The sequence below is a fragment of the Pipistrellus hanaki genome, assembly GCF_964339955.1.
Source record: "Pipistrellus hanaki genome assembly, chromosome: 20".
Lineage (NCBI taxonomy): Eukaryota > Metazoa > Chordata > Mammalia > Chiroptera > Vespertilionidae > Pipistrellus > Pipistrellus hanaki.
The window spans coordinates 2,363,890-2,385,513 of NC_140522.1; the positions used below are offsets into that span (position 1 = coordinate 2,363,890).

At 63.0% G+C, this 21,624-nt stretch overlaps 1 protein-coding gene across 1 annotated transcript; it reads right to left on the reverse strand.

The window, feature by feature from the left end:
• Window positions 1-4,923: 4,923 nt before the first annotated feature.
• PGBD5 (piggyBac transposable element derived 5) lies at window positions 4,924-21,333 on the reverse strand. Its single transcript, XM_084868733.1, has 7 exons — window positions 20,679-21,333; window positions 10,679-11,106; window positions 9,439-9,573; window positions 8,006-8,186; window positions 7,242-7,439; window positions 7,047-7,152; window positions 4,924-6,443 (listed from the first exon to the last, which is right to left on the reverse strand). Exons 1-7 carry the CDS (start codon window positions 21,001-21,003, stop codon window positions 6,248-6,250), a joined length of 1,569 nt encoding a protein of 522 aa, XP_084724859.1. The 5' UTR covers window positions 21,004-21,333; the 3' UTR covers window positions 4,924-6,247.
• Window positions 21,334-21,624: the final 291 nt, after the last annotated feature.

A 21,624-nucleotide genomic window follows, 5' to 3' on the forward strand; every position in this document is an offset into this window, starting at 1 on the left:
AGTGTGTGCGTGTGTGTGTGCAAACCCGTGTGCATGTGTGTGTGTGCGCGTGTTGCTCTGGCAACGGAGAAGGCTGTTCACGTCACACTGTCTGCTGAGCAGCTCTGTGCTGCCCGCGGGTCCTGGAGGCCCCGGGGAGGGAGGTGTGTCGCCCGCCAGCAGGAGGGCCAAGCGCCTTGTCCCCGAGTCTCTCCGGGGGGGTTTGGGGAAGGCGGCTCTGGGCCACAGCCGCCGTCTCACAGGCCTGGCCTCACCTCACCAGCCAGGCCCGCCCTCTCCCTGGCCTGTCTCTCTGTCTCTGTCTCTGTCTCACTCTGTATCTCTGTCTCTTTGTCTCTCTCTGCCTATCTATCTCTGTCTGTCTCTCTGTCTCTGTCTGCCTGTCTCTGTCTCTTAATCTGTCTCTGTCTCTCTCTGCCTGTCTGTCTCTCATTCTCTGTCTCTCTGCCTCTGTCTATCTCTGCCTCTCTGTCTCTCTCTGTCTTTGTCTCTCTGTCTCTATTTCACTCTGTGTCTCTGTCTTTGGGACTTTCTGTTTCTCTCTGTGTCTCTCTCTGCCTCTGTCTCTGTCTGTATCTCTGTCTCTCTCTGCCTGTCTCTGTCTGTCTCTGTCTCTGTGTCTCACTGTCTGTCTCTCTCTGTCTCTCTCTCACTCTGTTTGTCTCTGTCTCTATCTCTGTGTCTGTCTGTCTCTGTCTATTGAAAAAGCCCCCGTTTCCTCCCAGATGCAGCTTGTTCACTGCTGCCTCCTTTCCCTGGAGCAGAGGCATCCTGGGAGGCAGGAAATCCGACGTGTGGACGTCCCCCGTGCAAGGCGTCAGGGCGGGGGGTCTGTCCGCGTGTCCGTGGGTCCCTCCATGGGAACAGGGACCAGAGGGACACAGCCCGCCTCTCAGGGCCCAGGCCCAGGCCCGCGCTCACAGCCAGGCTGCCCAGGTGAGGGAATCATCGATTCCTAACCCCTAACCAGTGCCACCTGGGCACCAGCCCCCGGAGAGGGGGGCCAGAGGGCAGGCCTGGGGCCGCCCAGCGCAGGACCTTCTCTGCGCCCCGCCCGCTGCTGGGAGGGGGCCAGTCCAGGCTCCGGGACAGGCGGGCCGGCCCCTGCTCTGGGCACTCGAAGGCCGGGCCCTGCTGGAGGGGAGAGGGATAGAGAGCTAGAAACGTCAATGAGAGAGAAACATCAACCAGCTGCCTCCTGCACAACCCCCAGTGGGGATGTGCTTGCAACCAAGGTACATGCCTCCTGACCAGAATCGAACCCGGGACCTTTCAGTTCACAGGCCGACGCCCCATCCACTGAGCCACACCGGTGAGGGCGTGGCTGTGTGGTTCTTGACCGAGTTGCTTAACCTCTCTGTGCTTCAGCCTCTACGTCTGGAGGGAGGGGTCACCCTGGAGCCTAGGTCCCAGGACTGTTGTCAGGACGGCAGAGGGGCTGTGTGGGGGGCACTCGGGGTGCCTGTGGTCGTTACCGGGCGGCCCAGAACCACAGCAGCTGCCTCGTTAACCCTCCGTGGGGCCTCCGGTCCGCCATCAGTGACGGGCCTGAGAGACGGCACCTGTGTGAGGCCCCGCACGCCTGGCCTCCTCCCCCGGCCTCACTCCCATTGGCCTGTGGGGTCCCAGAGGAGTGACGAGCTCGGGGTCCCAGTGGGCCCCACCCTCCATCAAGCCCTGCCTCCTCCTTTCCCGGAGGGCAGGCCTGGGGCACAGTCGGCCCTGCCGTCCAGCGGCGCAGTCACAGCCGAGCGGGCGGCGCGAACCCCTGCGAATCGCTCGCGACATCGGGAACCAAACGGGAACCAAACGGCGCTTCCCCGGAGCCCGGCCCTGCCTCCGGCGCGACCGAACGGCCTGAACCAGACGCCGCATATGCCCTCTGCCCGGCAGGGCCTCCCATGTCCGACCCGGAGAGACCACGCCCCGGCCCACGGGCCTCTCCGAGGTGCAAGCCGGGAGCAGGGACCTGACCCGTCCAGAGGCTCTGCTTCCCCGCGGTGTGCACGCCTCCCCCCGCCCCCCCAACCCGGAGTCACCCCTCCCCGCGCTCTCCCCTCCTACCTGCCGCCTCCTGGGCTGCTCCAGCCTTCGCCCCGCCTCTGGCCCTCTCCTGCCCGAACCTCCAAGTTCCTCTGGGCGTCCCCGCGTGGGTTCGAGGGGTGTCTCATCCTGAGAGCTGAGGAGGGAGCAGGAGTTATAGAACCTTCGATGTCCGTCCTGCCCCCCCCCGGCCCTCAGATCTAGAGAGAGGGGCCCCCCAGGAGCCAGCGCCCCTCTCTGCCCCCTCCCCCCAGCCCCATCCCCGGAGCCACAACCCCTCTGCGCCCCCTGCACCCGCCCCACGTTGGCTGGACCGGGCGTCCTCGGCCCCGTCTGGTTCTGTGGGGCTGTGTGGGGGCGTGGGGAGCCCGCTGCCCGAGCTCTCACCTTTGTGGGGTCCATCTTCTCCCAGTCCCGTCGGCCTTCTTCCCGGATCGAGTCCTCACTTCCAGCCGGGCCCCGGGCCGGTGTGTGGCCAGCGGGAGGGGCCCGTCTCCTCCGCCGACAGCCCCTCAAACGGACGTTGCTCCCGCCCCTTTCCGAAGGAGACCCCCGTGCGGCCCCCAGGGCCCACACTGGCCGTGTCCTCAGGCCCAGGCACCCACCGGCGCTGTCCCCCAGCTCCGCCCTCCGCAGCCCTCGCCCCGGCCACGTGACGCGGCCTATCCCTCTGCGTGCGGCTCCACGGCCCACACCTGGCTGCCTCCTCCTTAAAGAGCCCCGTGTGCCGGGCTCCGTGGCTGAGCATCGGCCTAGGAACCAGGAGGTCAGGGTTCGATTCCCGGTCAGGGCACAGGCCCGGGGTGTGGGCACCATCCCTAATAGGGGGCGTGCAGGAGGCAGCCCATCCAGGATTCTCTCTCATCACTGATATTTCTCTCTCCCTCTCTCTTTCTTTCTGAAATCAATAAAAATGTATTTATAATTTTTAAAGAGCCCTGATCGCTTTCCGGGACGGGGAGAGGGTGGGAGGCTGCTGATGGAGGTGAGGCCGGGCCTCCTAGGGAGCACAGAGCACGGGGACCAGGAGCCAGCGGGACTGGGACTCCCGCAGGCCCCCCGGTTTCCCTGCGCAGGCGGCTCTCCCCGGGAGCGGGGGGGGTGCTGCCAACACATGGATGCCCAGAGCTGAGGGAGAGGCCTCAGGATGACTGAGGTCCAAACGGGGTGTCCAGGCCTCAAGGCAAAAAGACACCCCCCATCTCTCTCTCTGTCTCTCTGTCTCTCTCTCTCTCTCTGTCTCTCTCTCTCTCACCTATTTATTATCAACCTATTATCTGTCACCGTCTCACATCATCTCTATCCACCGCCGATCCCTCACCTGCTGGGCATGCAGCTACAGCGAGGAGTTCCTGCCTCATTTCCTAGCCCAGTGGTCGGCAAACTCATCCGTGTGCAGAGCCCAACAGCAACAGGACAACGACGGACATGTCTCTGGAGAGCCACATTTTTTAAACGTAAACGTCTCCTGACGCCACTTCTTCCACACAGACTCGCCCGGGCCGTGGTGTTTTGTGGAAGAGCCGCCCTCCAGGGGCCAGAGAGCTGCAGGTGGCTTGCGAGCCGCGGTTTGCCGACGGCGGTTCTAGCCTGTCCTGAGCTGAGGAGGCCACAAGCGCCCCTCCCAGGAAGCACCTGCAGGCACCTCCCAGTGGGCCACACCCTCCTTCATGGAGAACCGTGACGGTGAAAGGTGGCCCGGAACCGCGCTGACCCACGTGCACTGGGCTGTCACTCAGCTGGCTGAGCCCCCAGCCGACCCCACCCCACCCCACCCCACCCCATGCTGGGCGTCCCATCCGCACTGTCACCCTGTCATCCCAGGACCATGACTGTGACCATGGGGTATCGGCCCACCCCCCTCGGTAGCCGCCTTCTCTGCAGCCAACATGCCTGTGACACGTGTGTCCTGGGGTGGCTAGGGTTCACGCCTCCCCTCCCGCCCTCCCCGCCCCCTGAGGCCTGCTCTGTGGTCCCGGCCTCGGAGAAGGGACACACCATCCCGCACACTGAGGCTCATAAGGTGTGTTCTGCTGCCCTCTGCTGGGCAGACACGGGAGCGCACCATCTCAAGGCAGACAGACAAGACCAAGACCCCACATTTCGGTTTGAAGAGGTTGTTACCTGAGGTTGTTAAATAGTTCTCTCCCCTCTCCACGCCCCCCCCCAACACTGTTGGAACCGACGCCTTCCCCTCTTCCCAGGCCTCCCTCCGTCCATGCAGCAATCCTCCGTTCTCCAGGCTGTGGGTCTCCCTTTGGGGGTTCAATCATCCCCTCGGACGGATCTCTAGACTTCTCACCGTGCTGGATGGTGAATGCAAATAAAAACTCACCAGGCTCCCCCGGCCGGCGTGGCTCAGTGACTCAGCGTCAGCCTAGGAACCAGGAGGTCAGGGTTCGATTCCCGGTCAGGCCACCTGCCCAGGTGCAGGCTCCATCCCCAGTGTGGGGCGTGCAGGAGGCAGCTGACCCATGATTCTCTCTCATCACTGATGTTTCTCTCTCTCTCCCTCCCTCCCTGCCTGAAATCAATAAAATTGAGGGCCGGGTGACCGGGAGAGGGGTCACTGCCAAGGTCAGCGCAGCTCGCACTGGAAGGCTTGGTGGGAAGACCGGGATTCCTGAAACTTGAAGAGGGGGCCCGGGGATTGGTGGCTTCTGGCCCTTACACCTCGCAGCGTGCGCTCTGAGACGGCCTCGGCCGGAAACCACGGCTTCTCCGGCCCCCATTCCCTGCCGTGATGACAGGAAGAACCTGGACCATGGGCCCCAACGTCTCATCGCACGTAAAGCTGCTCCTCATTCACGAGAACCGTCCCAGCTCCCGGCCGCCCGTCACACCCAATGACCTTGTCACAAACGCACGTACAGACAGACGCAACATCTAAATAGACTTTTATTTTTCCCTTTGACTGGTTTGGACAGAAAAGAAAACTCACCCCCTCCCCCCGCCCCCGCCAGCTTGCATTCGCGTCTCCCCAAGCAGGGGCGGGGGAGACACACACTCAGCTCAGAAACGGCGGACCCTGTAGAAAAAGCGCCACAAATTAAAAATAGATTCTCACGTGGAAAAAGCGCTCCCGGTCCCCGGGGACGGGCGAGGCGTCCGGACACACGGGTTGGGATCCGGCCGCGCCGAGGGGCCCCGAGGGGACTCCGGGGGCGAGGTGGCCGTCGTCGGGAGCCGAGGACACGGGGCACGGAGGTGGGCATGCTGCCGGCACACGTGACTGACGGGGGACGATGGTGAACTGAGGGCCTCGCCCGTCGGCGGGAGGGGAGCACGTGGTGCCAGAAGGGGCTCGTGGCTCATTTTGGGGGCCGTGGGCCCCGGCTGCCCGCGGTCTGTCCCGTCATGGTGTCCCCTCGGGAGATCACACAGCCCGGCCAGCAGCCCGCCCCCCGTGGGTGTGCGACGCCGACCCCCGTCCAAGTGCCACCGAGACAGGCACACACAGGCCGTGGGCCGTGGGCCGTGCCGTCCTGGCGACGGTCTGTCTGTTCCGGCCACGCTGCGTGTTTGCCGATACCAGTCGTCCCGCCAATGACACGCGAGAGGCCCTCGGGCAGCCGGGGTCCCTGGCTCCCCATCTGAGCTGCCCTCACGGGCCCGAGCCTGGGCACGGGGTGCAGAGCCCAGACCGGGACCGTGCTGGGAGCCGGGGGAAGCGGGGGGGGGGGGACCCCATGGGGGAGAAGGGAGACATTTTCTTTTACAGACGACCTTGAGCAACAGTAAGAAAATAACCTGAAGATATATTTAAAAGTAAAAAATAGCATCGCACTTCGTTCGCGCGTACGGACGGCAGGAGCGGGAGGCCTGGCTCAGCCCCAGCGCGGAGCCCCCTCTGTGACCGCGCAAACCGCCCCCTCCGCGCACCGACCGGCTCAGCCGCACGGCCCGCCCGCTGGCTGAGGCCACGTCCACACGGCGGCGGCGAGCCAGGCCACACGTCTGTGCGGAGCGGGCGCCTCCAGCTCCCCCTGCCCCTGGCACCGCGGGGCACCAGCCCTCCCGGCCGTGGTGCTGAGCCGTGGCACCGGGGTGGCACACCCGCTGAGAACCGCCGGCGGCGCCTGGTGGCACGAGGCGTGTGGAGTCGGGGCGGGCGCCCCTCCTTGCACCGCGTCCCCCGGCCCTGGGCGGGCGGGCAGGTCGACGGCAGGCGCTCCCCCCACCCGGTCCGGCCCGAGCCCGGCCCTCAGGGCGTCGGGGAGGCGGCCTCCAGGCCCAGCAGCTCCCGCACGAGTCTCTCTCCGAACTGCGCGCGGCTGAGCCTGTGCGTGTGGTAGGCGTCCGAGAGCTTGTAGAGGATGTAGGCGTTGTTGACGGCGATGCTGACGGCGAACCAGAACACCTGCTGCCACGTCTTGTTGGGCTTGTGAGCGATGAAGTACCTGCGTGGACACGGGGGTCAGGGGCCGCCCACCCTGCCGGCCGGCGGGGCTCGGAGGGTGAGCATCCACCTGGGAACCAGGTCACGGTGCGATTCCCGCTCAGGGCACAGGCCCGGGTGGCGGGCTCCGTCCCCAGGGTGGGGCCACGGGCAGACACACGGCCACGAGCAGACACGGGTCATGGGCAGACACGTGGCCACGGGCAGACACGCAGCCACTGGCAGACATGCGGTCACAGGAAGACACAGGCCACGGACAGACACAGACCACGGGCAGACACAGGCCACGGGAGGGTCAGGAGCAGGTGGGACAGGGGTGCGGGGTCTGGGCCAGGGAGGCGGGAGAGGTGGGCAGGCGGAGGAGGCACTCTGGGCAGGGAAGGGGGGGCCGGGGAAGGGGCAGCTGCGGAGGACGCAGGGCTGCTGGCCGAGCCGGGGAGCCGGGAGCCGGGGGAGGGCTCCATACGGGCTGCTCTCCGGGGGCCTGTTCTTTCCATCTTTCCATGTGAAATGGGGCCACTCCCGCCCCCGGTCCCTGTGTCTGTGCGGTGACGGCAGGACCCCCGCGCCCGCCCCGCGCCCGGATGGGAGCCCGGGCACCCACTTGCTGTACTTGTCGTCGTATCTGCAGATGTAGCTGAGGTGCGCGGCGAACGCCTCCACGGCCAGGGGGCAGGGCACCTCCCCGCTCCTCCGCTTGATGATCACGCCTGCGGGGACAGAGCGGGGCGGCCTCACTCACCCGCGTCCCCCCAGCACCCCGCGCCCGCCCCGCCCGCCCCGCCCGCACGGCGCCCACCTTGCTGCACGGGCGAGTAGGCGTTGGTGAGGAAGCGGAAGTGGCCCTTGTTGTACCAGCAGATGAGCGACATGTTGCCCTTGGTGCGGATGCGGTGCTGGCCCCGGGCGGGCGGCGTGGCGGGGCTGGCCAGCATGGACCGCGGCAGGCCCGTGCAGTCGCTCTTCCGGGAGCTGAGCAGCCCGCAGCAGTAGATCCCTGGGGGGGAGGGCACAGACCATGATGGCATTGGCCCCGGGCCCCCCAGCCCGGCGGCTCCCAGCCCCGGAGGCCCCCCAGCCCCGGAGGCCCCCCAGCCCCGGAGGCCCCCCAGCCCGGAGGCCCCCCAGCCCAGAGGCTCCCCAGCCCCAGAGGCTCCCGAGCCTGCTGGGACGAATGCTCATCAGACTTCCTGTCTGAGGCGGGTGTGTAGGACACGTGTGTATAGGCGTGTGTGAGTGCATGTAGGTGTGTTGTGTGTGTGTGTACAGGCGGGTGTGAGTGCAATACACCCTGTGGTCTGTGAGCCCCGCCCTGTGGCCTCTTGTTACAGCAGCGAATGGACCGCACCTCAGGCTCCTGCAGCGGCTGCGGCCTTCCGGCGGGCTGTGTGCTGGCCGGTCCCCCGGAGCCGGGCTCGGGCCCCTCAGCTCCGGTGCCCGGCGGTGCCCGGTGGTGCCGGGGCCGCGGCGATCTGCTCCCTGGGTCTGTCCTCCTCGCACGGCCTGTGCTGGACGCCACCCCCGCCCCCCCAGCACCTCCTCTGGGCCGCACCCAGGACCCACCTTGCTTCTCGAACTCCTCGAACAGCGCCAGGCTGGTGATGCTGGGCCCCGTGAAGACGATGTAGTTCTTGCCGCCCGCGTTGCGGCACAGGCTGCGGGCCACGGCGCCGTGCAGCTGCGGCCGGTTCTTCAGCGCGTCCAGCCCGTCGGGGCCCGCGCCCTCCTTCAGGTGCACGTAGATCTGCGGGGAGACAGCGGGCCGTGAGCCACAGCGCGGCGGCGGCAGGCCCACTCCGGGCAGCACGGCTTCCGTCCCTGACGGCTTCATTTTTTTTTTTTTTTTTAATATATTTTATTGAGCCGAAACCGGTGTGGCTCAGTGGTAGAGCGTCCTCTGCGGACTGAAAGGTCCCAGGTTCGATTCCGGTCAAGGGCATGTACGTTGGTTGCGGGCACATATGTGCAAGAGGCAGCTGGTCGATGTTTCTCTCTCATCGACATTTCTAGCTCTCTATCCCTCTCTCTTCCTCTCTGCAAAATATCAATAAAATACATTAAAATATATATATATTTTTTTAATTGATTTTTTACAGAGAAGAAGGGAGAGAGATAGAGAGCAAGAAACGTCGATGAGAGAAACATCGACCAGCTGCCTCTTGCACACCCCCTACCGGGGATGTGCCCGCAACCAACGTACATGCCCTTGACCGGAATCGAACCTGGGACCTTTCAGTCCACAGAGGACGCTCTACCACTGAGCCAAACCGGCTTCAGCCCTAACGACTTCATTTTAACCCAATCATTGCTCTTTCTCTGAAATATATTTTTATTGATTTCCTAGAGGGAGCGGTGTGGGGAGAGAGAGAGAGAGAGAAGTGTCATGATGAGACTCATGGATCGGCTGCCTCCTGCACGCCCCCCACTGGGGATGGAGCCCACGATCCAGGCCTGTGCCCTGACCGGGAATCGAACGGTGACCTCCTGGTTCCTAGGTGGACACTCAATCGCTGAGCCACGCTGGCCGGGTGGGGCCTGCGTCTGGGTCAGTTTAACCGGAGGGCTGAGGTGGGTGGGACGAACGTGCAGGGGACAGCGCCGGCCACCCCAGTGCTCAGTGTGGAGGGAGCACGGGGCCCAGCCTCGGAGGGGAACATCTGCGTGATGCACAGCCAAAGGCCGTGAGGGAGCGGTCACCGTTACCCCGCCTCCCCTCGGCCCCGCCTCTCCTCGGCCCCGCCTCCCCTCGGCCACGCCTCCCCTCGGCCCCGCCTCTCCTCGGCCCCGCCTCTCCCTCGGCCCCGCCTCCCCTCGGCCCCGCCTCCCCTCGGCCCCGCCTCCCCTCGGCCCCGCCTCCCCTCGGCCCCGCCTCCCCTCGGCCCCGCCTCTCCCTCGGCCCCGCCTCTCCCTCGGCCACGCCTCCCCTCGGCCACGCCTCCCTCGGCCACGCCTCCCCTCGGCCACGCCTCCCCTCGGCCCCGCCCCCCCGGGCTCACCTGGACGATGAAGCCGGTGGACGAACACTGCCGGACCCACAGGCTGAACTTCCGCTTTTTCCTCTTGCGCAGCTCGCGCTCCGTGCACGTGGCGATGAACACGGGGTCCTCGTCAATCAGGGGTTCGTGTAGCACCTGCGGGGGGAGGGCGAGCAGAGATGCTCAGGGCGGCGGCAGCAGAGAGAGCTCAGGGCCTCAGCAGGCCTGGGCTCAGGGGTGGGGAGTGTGGGGGGCGGACTTGCTAACCGGCCGGCTCTGATTCAGCAAGCAGGGGGCAGGGCCCGAGGTCTGCCTCTCGGACAGGCTCCGGGGGAGTCCGGACGCGCCGGGCCAAGGGCAGAGCGGAGGGTAACGCTCACCTACCCTCCGCCCTCTCCTCCGTGCCGTCTGGATGCCATTACAAACCACAGGGGCGTCGGGTCCCGCCCCCGCCCTCGGCTTTCCTGTGGTTAGAGGGGGGACAAGCCCAGCGACTCCTGCTCAGAGGGGAGGCCTGGCGAGCTGCCTGGAGGAGGCGCCTCCCCCCTGCCTCCTGAACCAGCCGGCTCTGGGCGGCCCAGCAAACAGTCGAGCGCCTCTTGGAACCACTCTAGCCAGACGGCGAGTGCCCGCCTCGGAGGGAGATGGAGCAGAAGGGAGGAGGGAGGGGGACGCCGCAGAGGCCGCTCCGGCTGCCTGCTCCACGCACGCTTCCAGAGCCAACGCCTCCACTCCGCCTGCATTATCGGCGCAAACCACACGCCTCACCGGCGTGGCAGGGCCAGCGAGAATTTCTTTCCTGTCTGCATTAAAGTGAATTCCACCCGGCCCTCATGGCTCAGTGGTTAGAGTGTGACGTGTGAACCAGGAGGTCACGGTTCAATTCCCGGTCAGGGCACATGCCCGGGTTGCGGGCTCCATCCCCAGCGGGGGGCGTGCAGGGGGCAGCCGTCCATGACTCTCTCTCATCATGGATGTTTCTCTCTCTCCTCATCTCCCTTCCTCTCTGACATCAATAAAAACACTATTTTTGGAAAAATAAAATAAAGGAGAGGGAGGGTGGGGAGAAAAGAGGAGGAAAAGGGCATCTCAGAGCAAAACCCCGAGTTTTGATCGTCTGGGGTCGGGAGCTGCTGACCTGCACGACCCTGAAGTGACCTCAGAGTCCAGGCAGGAAGGGAGGACCCCAGGGTGACTCCCCAGCACAGCTGCCGAGCGGTGGGGGCCACGAGGGGCCCGCCGAGCCCGCCGAGCCGCCTACCTGGGTCTGGGAGGGCCGGAAGGCGGCGTCGAAGCCGCTCTGCAGGGCGTCGAGGAAGGGCTGCACCTTGTAGAGGCCGTGGGCCGCGGGGCCGGAGCGGAAGGCCACCACGTGGAAGTATTTGAGGACCCTCTCGAAGCGGGCCTGGCTCATGACGCCCGCCAGGCCGCGGTTGCTGTAGAAGCCGCCGCTCCAGATGCTGAGCACGGACTCGCAGTGGGAGATGCTGGTGGAGATCATGTAGCCCAGGAAGGCCTTCATCTCGGCCAGCGTCACGTCTGCCCAGGCGCCGTCGCCGCCGAAGCGCTCCTGGAACTTGCGGGCGTACATGTTGGTCTGCGCCGCCATGCTCTTCAGCAGGTTGTCGGGGACGAAGAGCTGGAAGAAGTCGATGGCGCTGGCACCGGGGGGCATCTTCCGGGTGGGACCTGCAACGGCAGGCCGGGGGCTGATTGCCGCCGCCCGCCGCCCGCCGCGGCCAGGCTGGGGGCACTGCCCTCGCTGCCCCTCTGCCCGCGGGCCACCCTGGGGCTCACGCACCAGCCCCCCCGAACCCCAGCCTCCTGCGACTCACACACCACCACCAGGGGCCCCTCTTCACGCTGCACACACCCTTCTTACAAATCTGGCAAATTCAGAAACACTGATCCAGAGCAAGGGAGCCCGGCCGGTGCGGCTCAGTGGTGGAGCGTCAACCTATGAAGCAGGAGGTCGTGGCTCGACTCCCGGTCAGGGCACAGGCCCGGGTTGCGTGCTCAGCTCAGGGGCTGCCCCCTGGTGGTCAGGGCGCTCCCTTAGAGGGTGGATCCACCCGCCCACAGCAGACAGATCTCCGCACTCTGCCCCTCTCCCTTACCCCCTCCCCCTCCCCATACGCCACCTAAGCGTCTAAGAAGGAAGAGGAGCAGACAAGCCCAGACACCCAAACTTAGGAGGCGGAGAGCAGCCAGGCCTCTGGGGATGAATTTTTCATAAGACGGTGGGGCGGGGGGGGAGAGAATAATTCTTTAAATGCTACGTGGGCATCAAATGCTCCTTTGTGCTGTCCCGGTTATAAATATCCCCGAGAAACCCGGGCTATTGTTTGCCAGGACTCGGAGGAAAGCAGCCTGAGCAGATGCTGCTGACATGCAGGGAAGAGCCCAACTCGGGGGGGGGGGGGAGGGCCTGAATGTCAAAGATGGGGAACCTCCCCACTTCCGATCGGCTGGGCGCCAGCCTGAACCCCGGAAGCAGGTCGGCAGCTTGAAACTGCCACACTGGCCGGAACCGGTTTGGCTCAGCGGTAGAGCATCGGTCTGCGGACTGAAAGGTCCCGGGTTCGATTCCGGTCAAGGGCATGTACCTGAGTTGCGGGCACATCCCCAGTAGGGGGTGTGCAAGAGGCAGCTGGTCGATGTTTCTCTCTCATCAACGTTTCTAGCTCTCTATCTCTCTCCCTTCCTCTCTGTAAAAAATCAATAAAATATATTTTAAAAAAAAAAAAAAAAAGAAAGGAAGAAACTGCCACACTGGCCGGGGAAGAACTCTCACCAGCCCCTTCCCGGTCAGAGCGGAGGCGGCTGGGGCCGCACGGGCCGTCTTCACCGGGGCCTGCCCTCTGTCTCTTTCCTGAAAGATGGAAGCGGCTCCCAGTGAGACAGCAGAATAGCCAGGAGGACGTGGGCAGACCGCGCCTGGCTTCCCTTCCCAGCGCCGACGTGGGCGCGAACGCATGAGATTAAAAAAAAAAAGAAAAGCTGTAGGTCTAGCTCTTTAAAACGCTGCCTAACTGTCCCCTTAAAACACAAGGCCATCCCTGCCAGCCCCCCCGCGTGGGAGGAAGCCGGTAATGACCGGGCATCTGTCCCTCCGCCCCCGGTCCAGGCCGCTCAGCCAGCCGCACGTGATTCTGCAGACACGGGGGCACCTCCATCCGGGCCCTGACACGCACGTGCCAGGGACAGACACCAAGCCGGGGCGGGTGTGAATACGTCGCGGGAGGGAGGAAAGAAAGAGAGAAATCCACTTCCATTCGGAACACGAGGCTGACAGGCCAAGTGAAAGGCAGCAATTTCGCTGTCACCTTTGCAAAGGGCAGAGTGGAGTTCAGTGACTAAAACCATAGTTAGCAGGAAGGTCCCTTCCCCGAGTCCTCACTATGGCTCAGGGGGGAGAGAGTGCGTTTGTCAGCCAGGACACCGGCAAGCCCGCAGCTGCTCCCTGGACCAACCGGGTGCTCCAGGAAGCAGCTCAGAGAGCGGAGAAGCCCCGAGGGGAGGGGAGAGGAGGAAGGGGACGAATAACTGGCCACGGCCCTGTGGGGTCAGAGGAGTGTGTTAGGACTTGAACACACAATTCCCTGGCATCACAAATACCCATTTCACAGAGGAGGAGACTGAGGCGAAGAGGCAGCGTGGCCGAAAGGGCCATCCAGCAGCCCTGAGGTCCTCGCTCTGCCCTTTACCAGCTGGGTGACCTTGGATGAGCAGCTTCGAGCCTCAGTTTGCGTTTCTTCACGTGTAAAAGGAGGACAATGAACCCCCGCCCCCAGACTCGGGAAGTGGGGCCCAGGGCACAGATGGCAGGTTCCTGGCAGGGTGCCCAGAGCATGGTGGGTGTGTGGCAGACGGAAGGCGCCAGGAGGGGAGGGTTTGGACTTGGCCCAAGGGCCCAGCCCCGCAGGCCAGAGGCAGGACTGGAACCCGGGTCCATCTCTCCCAGGGTCCCTTCACCCCCTGAGCAAGTTCCCCTCGCACCCGTCACTCAGAAGCCCTCTCCCTCACTGCCGCCTCCCCCCAGACACTGGCCACGCCGGCCGGGCACAGCAGAGGTTTTACAGACAGAAGCTCTCCGTGGCATCATTATAAAATGAACATGCTAAGGTGCCGCTCGTGGGGCACAGCATCAGCGACAGACACTAAGCAACATCAGACCCCTGACCTCCGACCTGCCAGCACCCAGGGGCCACGCCCAGGACCCTCTGCTCCCCGTCCCAGGGCCGCGTCCAGCATCAAACCGAGACGCAGGAGGACGGAGAGCGGCACTGGGTCATCCACAAACCAGCTCCTGCAGGAATTTGGTGCAATTACGAGGCTGTGCCATTTCCCAGAGAAATGAACCTCACCCTCACCATCGCTGACGGCAATAAACACAAGGGGCCTGGCACCCGTTACATGGCCCCAGAGGCACAGCCATCGACAGCCCGTTAGCCAGAGGAAGCCCGGGCCCAGCCGTTCCTCCCCCCCGGAGCGGGGCGAGCCCCGGCGAGCTGGCCACGGCCCCTGCCGGGCACCCGCTCGTTAGTGACGGCTGCAAAGAGAAGATGAAATGGCCTTTTTACGGAAAAGGCCGGACTGATGCTCCCGGGACGGTGAGGATTGCCCTCCAAGATCACACACCCACGGGAACCTTCCCGCCTCTGAACTGCTCAAAGGGCCTTCACAGGCTGATCCAGAGCAGCGGGGGAACTGGACCGGGGGGAGAGGAGGACTGGAGGAGGGCTGTCTATTTCTTCTGTCACCCCTCTCCCCCTCTGCTCCCCCTCCTCTCGCCCCCATCCCTCTCCCCCACCTCGTTAGATGAAGGTGGTGCCGGGTCCTCCCGGGGCCTGGCTCAGCCCAGCGCCCAAGCACCTCTCTGCAGTCACACCGGGCCAGGGTGCCCTCAGCCAGAACCACTGAGCTCCCGCTGCCCCCCAGGTGAGAGCCACATCCTTACAATGGCCTGGACGACCCTCCATGCTCCTGCCACCTGGGAGCCCCTGCCCCTCCCCTCCCCTCTCCTGCTGGCGCCAGCCCCAGCACACTCCCACCTGGCCTCCCGCTGGCCGCGCCCCACCTGCTGGGAAGGGTGTCCACATGGCCTTCCTCCCCCTCCCATCCAGGCTGGGAGGCATCAGTGGTTTCTTGCAGAGGAGCGAGCGGAGGCTCAGGTGAAGGGACTCTGGGGAGCGGTCCTAGAGGCTGGGAGGTGGGAGAGTTAAGGATGTGGCTGCACTCAGAGCAAACTCAGGAAGTTGGCTCAGAAGCCATGTTCTCACCTGGCCGGCGCGGCTCACTTGTTGAGCATCGACCTATGACCTGGGAGGTCAGGGTTCCATTCCCGGTCAGGGCACAGGCCCGGGTTGCAGGCTCCATCCCCAGTGTGGGGCGTGCAGGAGGTAGCAATCAATGATTCTCTCATCATTGATGTTTCTATCTCTTTCTCTCTCCCTTCTTCTCTGAAGTCGACTTAAAAATATATGTAGACATGTAAACATATAAACATATAGACGTGTAGATAGACATGTAGATGTGTAGATATGTATAAAAGCCTCATCCCCCCCCACCCCAGTCAGGGGCAGGGCCAGCCAGCCAACTGCCTGTGGCCCCTCCCTCCCACTGGTCCAGCCCAATGGGCCCCCATGGGGCAGGCTGGCCAGATCCCACCTGTGCATGAATTCATGCACCAGGCCTCTACTATAGCTATATAGATACATGGATAGAGAGGGCACCCGTGTTCTTTACAATATCACACGGACCCCAACATCACACCAGACACTTCCCAGACTCCCTTGCACCAAACCACGGGCTGGGGGGAGGTCACAGAACCCTGCTGAGCCACGACCCGAACACCATGGCTCCGCAGAGCTGGCCTTTTAATCTCCAGGTAGAAAGAGCGGAAAATAGGTCAAAACAATTTTAAGCTCTCCTGAAAGACCGAGGCTGAAAGCCTCCGATGATAGCGGCAGCAACATCTGAACGCGCCCGTTATATAACAGCCCAGAGGAGCACAGGCAACTCCCGGCCACGGCCGCTCCTGCACCTGTGCGTGCGGCCCTTGACCCTGGTTCAGGAGGAGGCTCTTCACGGCTGCCCCCCCATGGCTTCCATCTTCCCCAGGCAACCAACCACCAGACCAAGTCCTCATTACAAGGTCTGAGAGCCCTGGGTGGGTAGTACTGTTGGTTAGAGCATCGTCCAGCTATGCCAAGGCTGTGGGTTCAATCCCATCAGGGCACATCCAAGAATCAATGAATACATAAACAAGTGGAATAACAGATCAAAGTGTTCTCTCTCTCTCTCTCTCTCCCTTCTGCTCTCTCTACAATCAAATAAAAATAAGTTTTGAAAAAAGTAAGTTTGACCCAGCCAGGGTGGCTCAGTGGTTGGGCCCCCAGAGAAAACGGAGCCCTCGCATGCTCTCAGTGAGAGTGAGATGGCCCGGAAGCAGCAGAACCCGCATCCAGAGAGACAGCTCCTGGGAGATACAGACACAACTTGAATCTCAATGAAAACAATAATAGCTTTCAAAGAGATGCAGTGGAAAGCACACAGGGAGGGCGGGCCGATGTTCCTTTCACTGAAAACGTGATTTCTCAACAAAATAGCTCTTCAGACAGAGAGAGGGTGAGGTGGTCACACAATGATTTTTTTTTTTTAAATTGATTCCAGAGAGTTATCCCAGTAACTTCAAAAAGAATATTCTTTCAGATTGACTTTTATAAAATGTAAATAACGATACCAAGCAGTATAATAGAGTTTAAGTTATATCCTAATTATGATCTTGGTAGAATTATCCTATGTATTAGCTTTTCATAACATTAAACAAAATAGCCCTTAAGAATATAATGTAATTGTGTAGTCACTTGATTTCATTCAGGCTACGAGTATTTGGAGACAGAGTCCTATTTGGGAATTGTTCATCTGGTGACGATAAACTCAGAAAGTCAATGCTTCCACCTTAAAAATTCAGGTACGGGAAAAAATTCCCCAATTTTTACACAGAGGGATTGCCACCCACTGAGTCTTTGATTTTTAAATATACTTTCATTTATTTCAGAGATGGAGAGAGAGAGAGAGAAGCATCAATGATGAATCACTGATCGGCTGCCTCCTGCACACCCCACACTGGGGCATGTGCCCTGACTGGGAATCGAACCCATGACTGCTAGGTTCATAGGTCGACGCTCAACCACTGAGCCACACCGGCTGGACAAATCTAAAGCTTTTTTTACTGAGAAAAGTTCTCGGAGTTATTAAAAGAAAAAAGGGGGGGGCGCACCACCTTTTCTGAATGAAAGTCTGACCAGTTGATGGTGACCATTAACCGGTGATCACCCTTCTCACCACCCCCGACTCGGCCTCAGAAGACCCACCTGCGCTCTCTGTACTGGGCTGAGAAGCAGGGCGAGCCTTGCTCTGTGGCTATGGTCCTCGTCATGGGCGCAGGTTCCCCTGGCACATGAGCGGACGCCTTCTCCAGGAAGCCCCCCCGTGGTTTCTGGGGCCCGGCACATGCCTGGTATTGCGTGGCACTTCGTAAGGCTTATCCTGCAACAACCAAGATGCAGGACTCACATTCCTGGAGCCACAGAGCTCAAGGTAGGAAACACCTTTCCCCCGAGACAGGGGTCCAGGTAGCTTTGCTCATGAATCCTATTACACCCTGGCTGGTGTGGCTCAGTGGTTGAGCACTGACCTAGGAACCAGGAGGTCACGGTTCCATTCCTGGTCAGGGCACATGCCCGGGTTGCAGGCTCGATCCCAAGTAGGGAGCGTGCAGGAGGCAGCCGGTCCATGATTCTCCCTCATCGTGGATGCTTCTGTCTCTCTCAACCTCTCCCTTCCTCTCTCTGAAATCAATAAATATATATATATTTTAATCCTATGACTGGTGAATGCTGGTTTTAAGAAGAAGACTTTCCTCCTCTTTCTTGTTAGTCTTTATTCCCAACGCACCAGCCGGCTCTCCGAAGATAAAGCAGCGAGCAGTGCTAATTTCCAACGCCATCTGCTCCTCTGCAGCTTCCCAAGGTCGCGGCTCCTCCCGGAACGATTCCAGAGGCCACTGCCACGGAGCACAGGAGGGAAACTCCCGTGAAGTCCGACCTCTGATGGAAAATGCAAGCAGCCCGGCCCCCGGGCAGCACGACCCAGACCGACGACGCAGAACAGACAGCAGCCCGAGCCTCTGCGGCTCTGTCCGCTCCTTCCCTCCTCGGAGAGAACGAATCACAAGATGCTCAGAGAGAGAACCACACGGGCGGGAGCCAGAAGGCAGCCAGGCCTGCATCCCAGGCCGCCTCCCAAGAGCTCGCTCGCTCGCACGCTGCGGTCATTTGCAGGGTGGGCGGGCGAGGCCTATGGCCTGCGGGAGCTATTTCAGGGGGTTCGTTGCAAAACTGGTGGGAGAGGGCCCGGTCCCGAGTTCCCAGAACGCAGTAGCTGCCCCTCCATTCTAGGGGCCAAGAGCCTGCAGGCAGCCCACACGCAGTGTTTGCATTCACACCCTCCCTAGGGAACTCCTAATTCAAGACAGAGCCAGGCCCTGGGGGCGGGGGAGCGCGAAGGGGGAGAGATGGACCCTCTCTGCCCATCACTGCGGGCTGCGCTTCTGCAGAGCCTGACCCAGGACCTAAACCCATGAAACACACAGAAGGCAGAGGCTGGGAGGACTGGGACAGCCTGCAGAGCCGTTAGGGGTCTCAACTCCCTCCTCCTATCAGCTGGACACCAAGGGCCCCCCCTTTTCTGAAGGCAGATCGCGGGGCAGTGGTACCCAGTGCCTCCCCCCTTGGTGCACGGGGTCTCGGTCATCGCAGGTCCCAGACAGCAGTCCTCTCTCCGTCTCAGAGAAGAAACCTGACTCAGCCAAAGCCAGCACAGCAACGCAGTTACACACGAGACACAGTCACTCACACACACACACACACACACACACACGCACGCACGGGCACGTTTATGTAACAGGAGGTGGGCAGGACGCCTGTTCCTCATCTGTTCCTATCAGCAACATATATTCCTGTTACAAGTTTTCTATTAGGAAGATTGATTACAGATCAAAATGTCACCCTCTTCTCTTTCTATATATATATTTTGTAATTGATCTCAGAGAGGAAGGGAGAGAGAGAGAGAGAGAGAGATAGAAATATACATGATGAGAGAGAATCAAGGGTCGGCAGCCTCCTGCACGCCCCACACTGGGGATGGAGCCTGCAACCCGGGCCTGTGCCCTGACCGGGAATCGAATCGTGACCTCCTGGTTCCTAGGGTCGACGCTCACCCACTGAGTCCCGCCCGCCGGGCCCCAATTCCACTCTTTCCCTGAGATGTAGGGAGAGTCGCTGTGTCCTCTCTCCCAGGTGGACATGGATTTCAAGTGTTCCAAGATCACAAGCCAGATCAGACGCTCCTCGAATACAGCCTGCCAAACGAGGGCTGGCAGACTAACAACAAACCAGAAGACGCAGGGGGCAGAAAAGAAGCAGACAACCCAGCCAGCACGGCTCCGTGGCTGAGCGTCAACCTGTGAGCCAGGAGGTCACGATTGGATTCTCCTGTGAGGGCACCGCCCCAGTTGCAGGCTCGATCCCCAGTGTGGGGCGTGCAGGAGGCAGCCCATCAGTGGTCCTCTCCCCTCGGTGATGTTTCTATCTCTCTCCTTCTCCCTTCTTCTCTGAAATCAATAAAAAACATTTTAAAGAATAAAAATAAAAGGAGTGACTTTGAAAATTCCAAAACTCAGCTTAATCCCGACCGAGTACACGCTTTTAGACCTCCCACCCCAAGCAGTGCTGCTGAGGTGGAGGTTGTAAGCCGGCTGCAGCTCAGCACATCCCCACTGCAGCCTGCCTGCCTGCCGGCCTGCCTGCCAGCGGGCGGTTTGCAGACCACTCCCTGCTGGGAGCCCGCCAGGACCGCCGGCCGAGCAGCAGGCTGCAGCACGCGGTGCAGATCCAAGGCCGGAGGTCCCAGACTCAGCCCCTCACAGCTGCCTCCCGGGTGCATGTCACCACCAACACCACCACCACCAACACCACCATCACCCTCACCCCGCTCAGTGCGGCCACTCCCTGGCCTTCGGCAGCACGGGCTGCACACACACACACTCCCACCCATGAACACAACCGGTGCAGAATCCAGGGCCTGCCACCGCCGGTCACCGAGTGAGGAACAGAGCCTCCAACGTGGGGGAAAGGGCTGGTGTCCACTCTGTCCACCTGTCAGGGAGCAGGGGCGGCCCAGTGACATTTAAAAACAAACCTCCCTCAAAGGCGGGCAGTAGGAAGGCCGTCAAAAAGCCACATCTGGCCTGGCCGGTGTGGCTCAGTGGTTGAGTGCTGACCTATGACCCAGGAGGTTGGAGTTCGGTTCCCGGTCAAAGCACATGCCGGGGTTGTAGGCTTCATCCCGTGGGGGGCAATCAGTGATTCTCTCTCATCGTTGATGTTTCTCTCTCCCTCTCTCTCCCTTCCTCTCTGAGATAAATATATGCTATTTTTTTTTTTTTTTTTAAGAAGCAGCAGCAGCAGCCACCTCTGCCAGCACTCCAGCGAGCGTCTCTGGGGTCAGGCACCATCTGTGGCCAGGAGCAGAGCAGAACCAGGCCGGGGAGCGCCTCCTGCTGGGAGACCCACACCTTACCGCAGCCAAGCCGGTCCTTTCGCTGTCGCCTGTGGTTCACCAGCGATCCCAAGCAGCACGGACGGCCCAAGTTTCCCAGGCAGAACACTCGGACCATGAAGAAGACACCGTGGACCGATGCCCCCTCGCCTGGCCCAGGGCCTCGCTCGGACGGCCACCTGCCCCGCCAGGCCCCTGGCACCTGGGTCCAGCTGGTCCAGAGCCCTCCCCAAGCCCCGTCGGGGTCTCAGAGTCCCCTCAGCCAGGCAAGCCCACCTGTCACCCAGACTTGCGGTACAAGCCCGGGAGTGGGGCTGGGTCGCCAGGACACCCCTAGAACAAGTGCGGGGCGCCCGATCCCCCCACGTCCTTGCCATTGCCAAGGGCTGGCCCCACCTCGCTTCATCCTCTCCGCCCACCCCCCGCCCCACAAGGAAGTCCCTCCCACGAAGTCCGGTGGGTTCTTGCACTTGACCTGCTCCCGCCCCACCCCGCCCCGCACAGATGCCAGGGACCCGCCGCCCCAGGAGCATCTGGAATCCCCGCCCCGCACTCACGCGTCCCCGGGCCGGGGTTCCCTGGCTGGGGTTCCCTGGCACCCCCCCCCGGAACCCCCCCAAATGGCCGCGTCTTACCGCCCGTGTCCTCGAAGCGCGGGGGCGGCCGGTCCCGCAGCGCCGCGCTCCAGCCCGAGCCAGCCTCGTCCTCCTCTGGCTCCGGCGCGGATGGGGCGGCGGGGACGCAGGGCGGGGGCCCCGGCGGCCGCTCGTGTTCGTCGTCCGAGGAGGCGGCCGAGGAGGAGCGCGAGGCGGCCGAGGTGCTGTAGAAGGGGTTGCCGCCGCTTTCGGGGCCCGACTCGCCGAACACGTCGTCCGAGATGTGTAGGCTCTCGTAGCGCGCGCGGGCCGCCTCGAGCAGCGCCGGCGCCCGCCGCCGCGCGCCCCCGCCGCCCTCGGCCATCGCCCCGGCCGCCGCCGCCGCCGCCCGCGCGCCCGCCCCGCGCAGCGCCTCCCGGCCGCAGGCGCCGGGGCCCGGGCCCGCCGCCCCCCACCAGCGCAGCCGGCAGCACAGCGCCCGCCGCTCCGCGCCCGGCCGGCCCGCCGTCTTGGCCGCCTGGGACCCCGCGCCCCGGGGAAGCGCACTCGCAGCTGGGGCGCCGCCGGCTGCGCGCCGCGGCGGGAGACGAGGGCGGCGGCTGGACCCGGGGCCGCCGCTGCGTCCTCAGGCACCGACCGCGACGTCTCCACACCTAGCGCTCGCCGGCCGACCTTCCCGGGCGCCAGCCGCCAGCGACGGTCCCGCCCCCTCGCACGCCCCGCCCCGTCTCCCTTCCAGCCCTCCGGCCAATGGGGACCCAGCGCTGGGCGCGGTAGGGCGGGGCCTGCGCCGGGGATGCTCCAACCTCCTCTCCCGGGCGCGAGCTGTCAGGGGAGGCCCCGCCCTCCAGAGCGCCCCGCCCCCTCGCCCTGTCAGCCCTCCGGCCAATGGGGAGACAGCGCTGGACTCGGTGGGCGGGGCCTGAGCCGGGGACGCTCCAACCTCCTCTCCCGGGCGCGAGCTGTCAGGGGAGGCCCCGCCCTC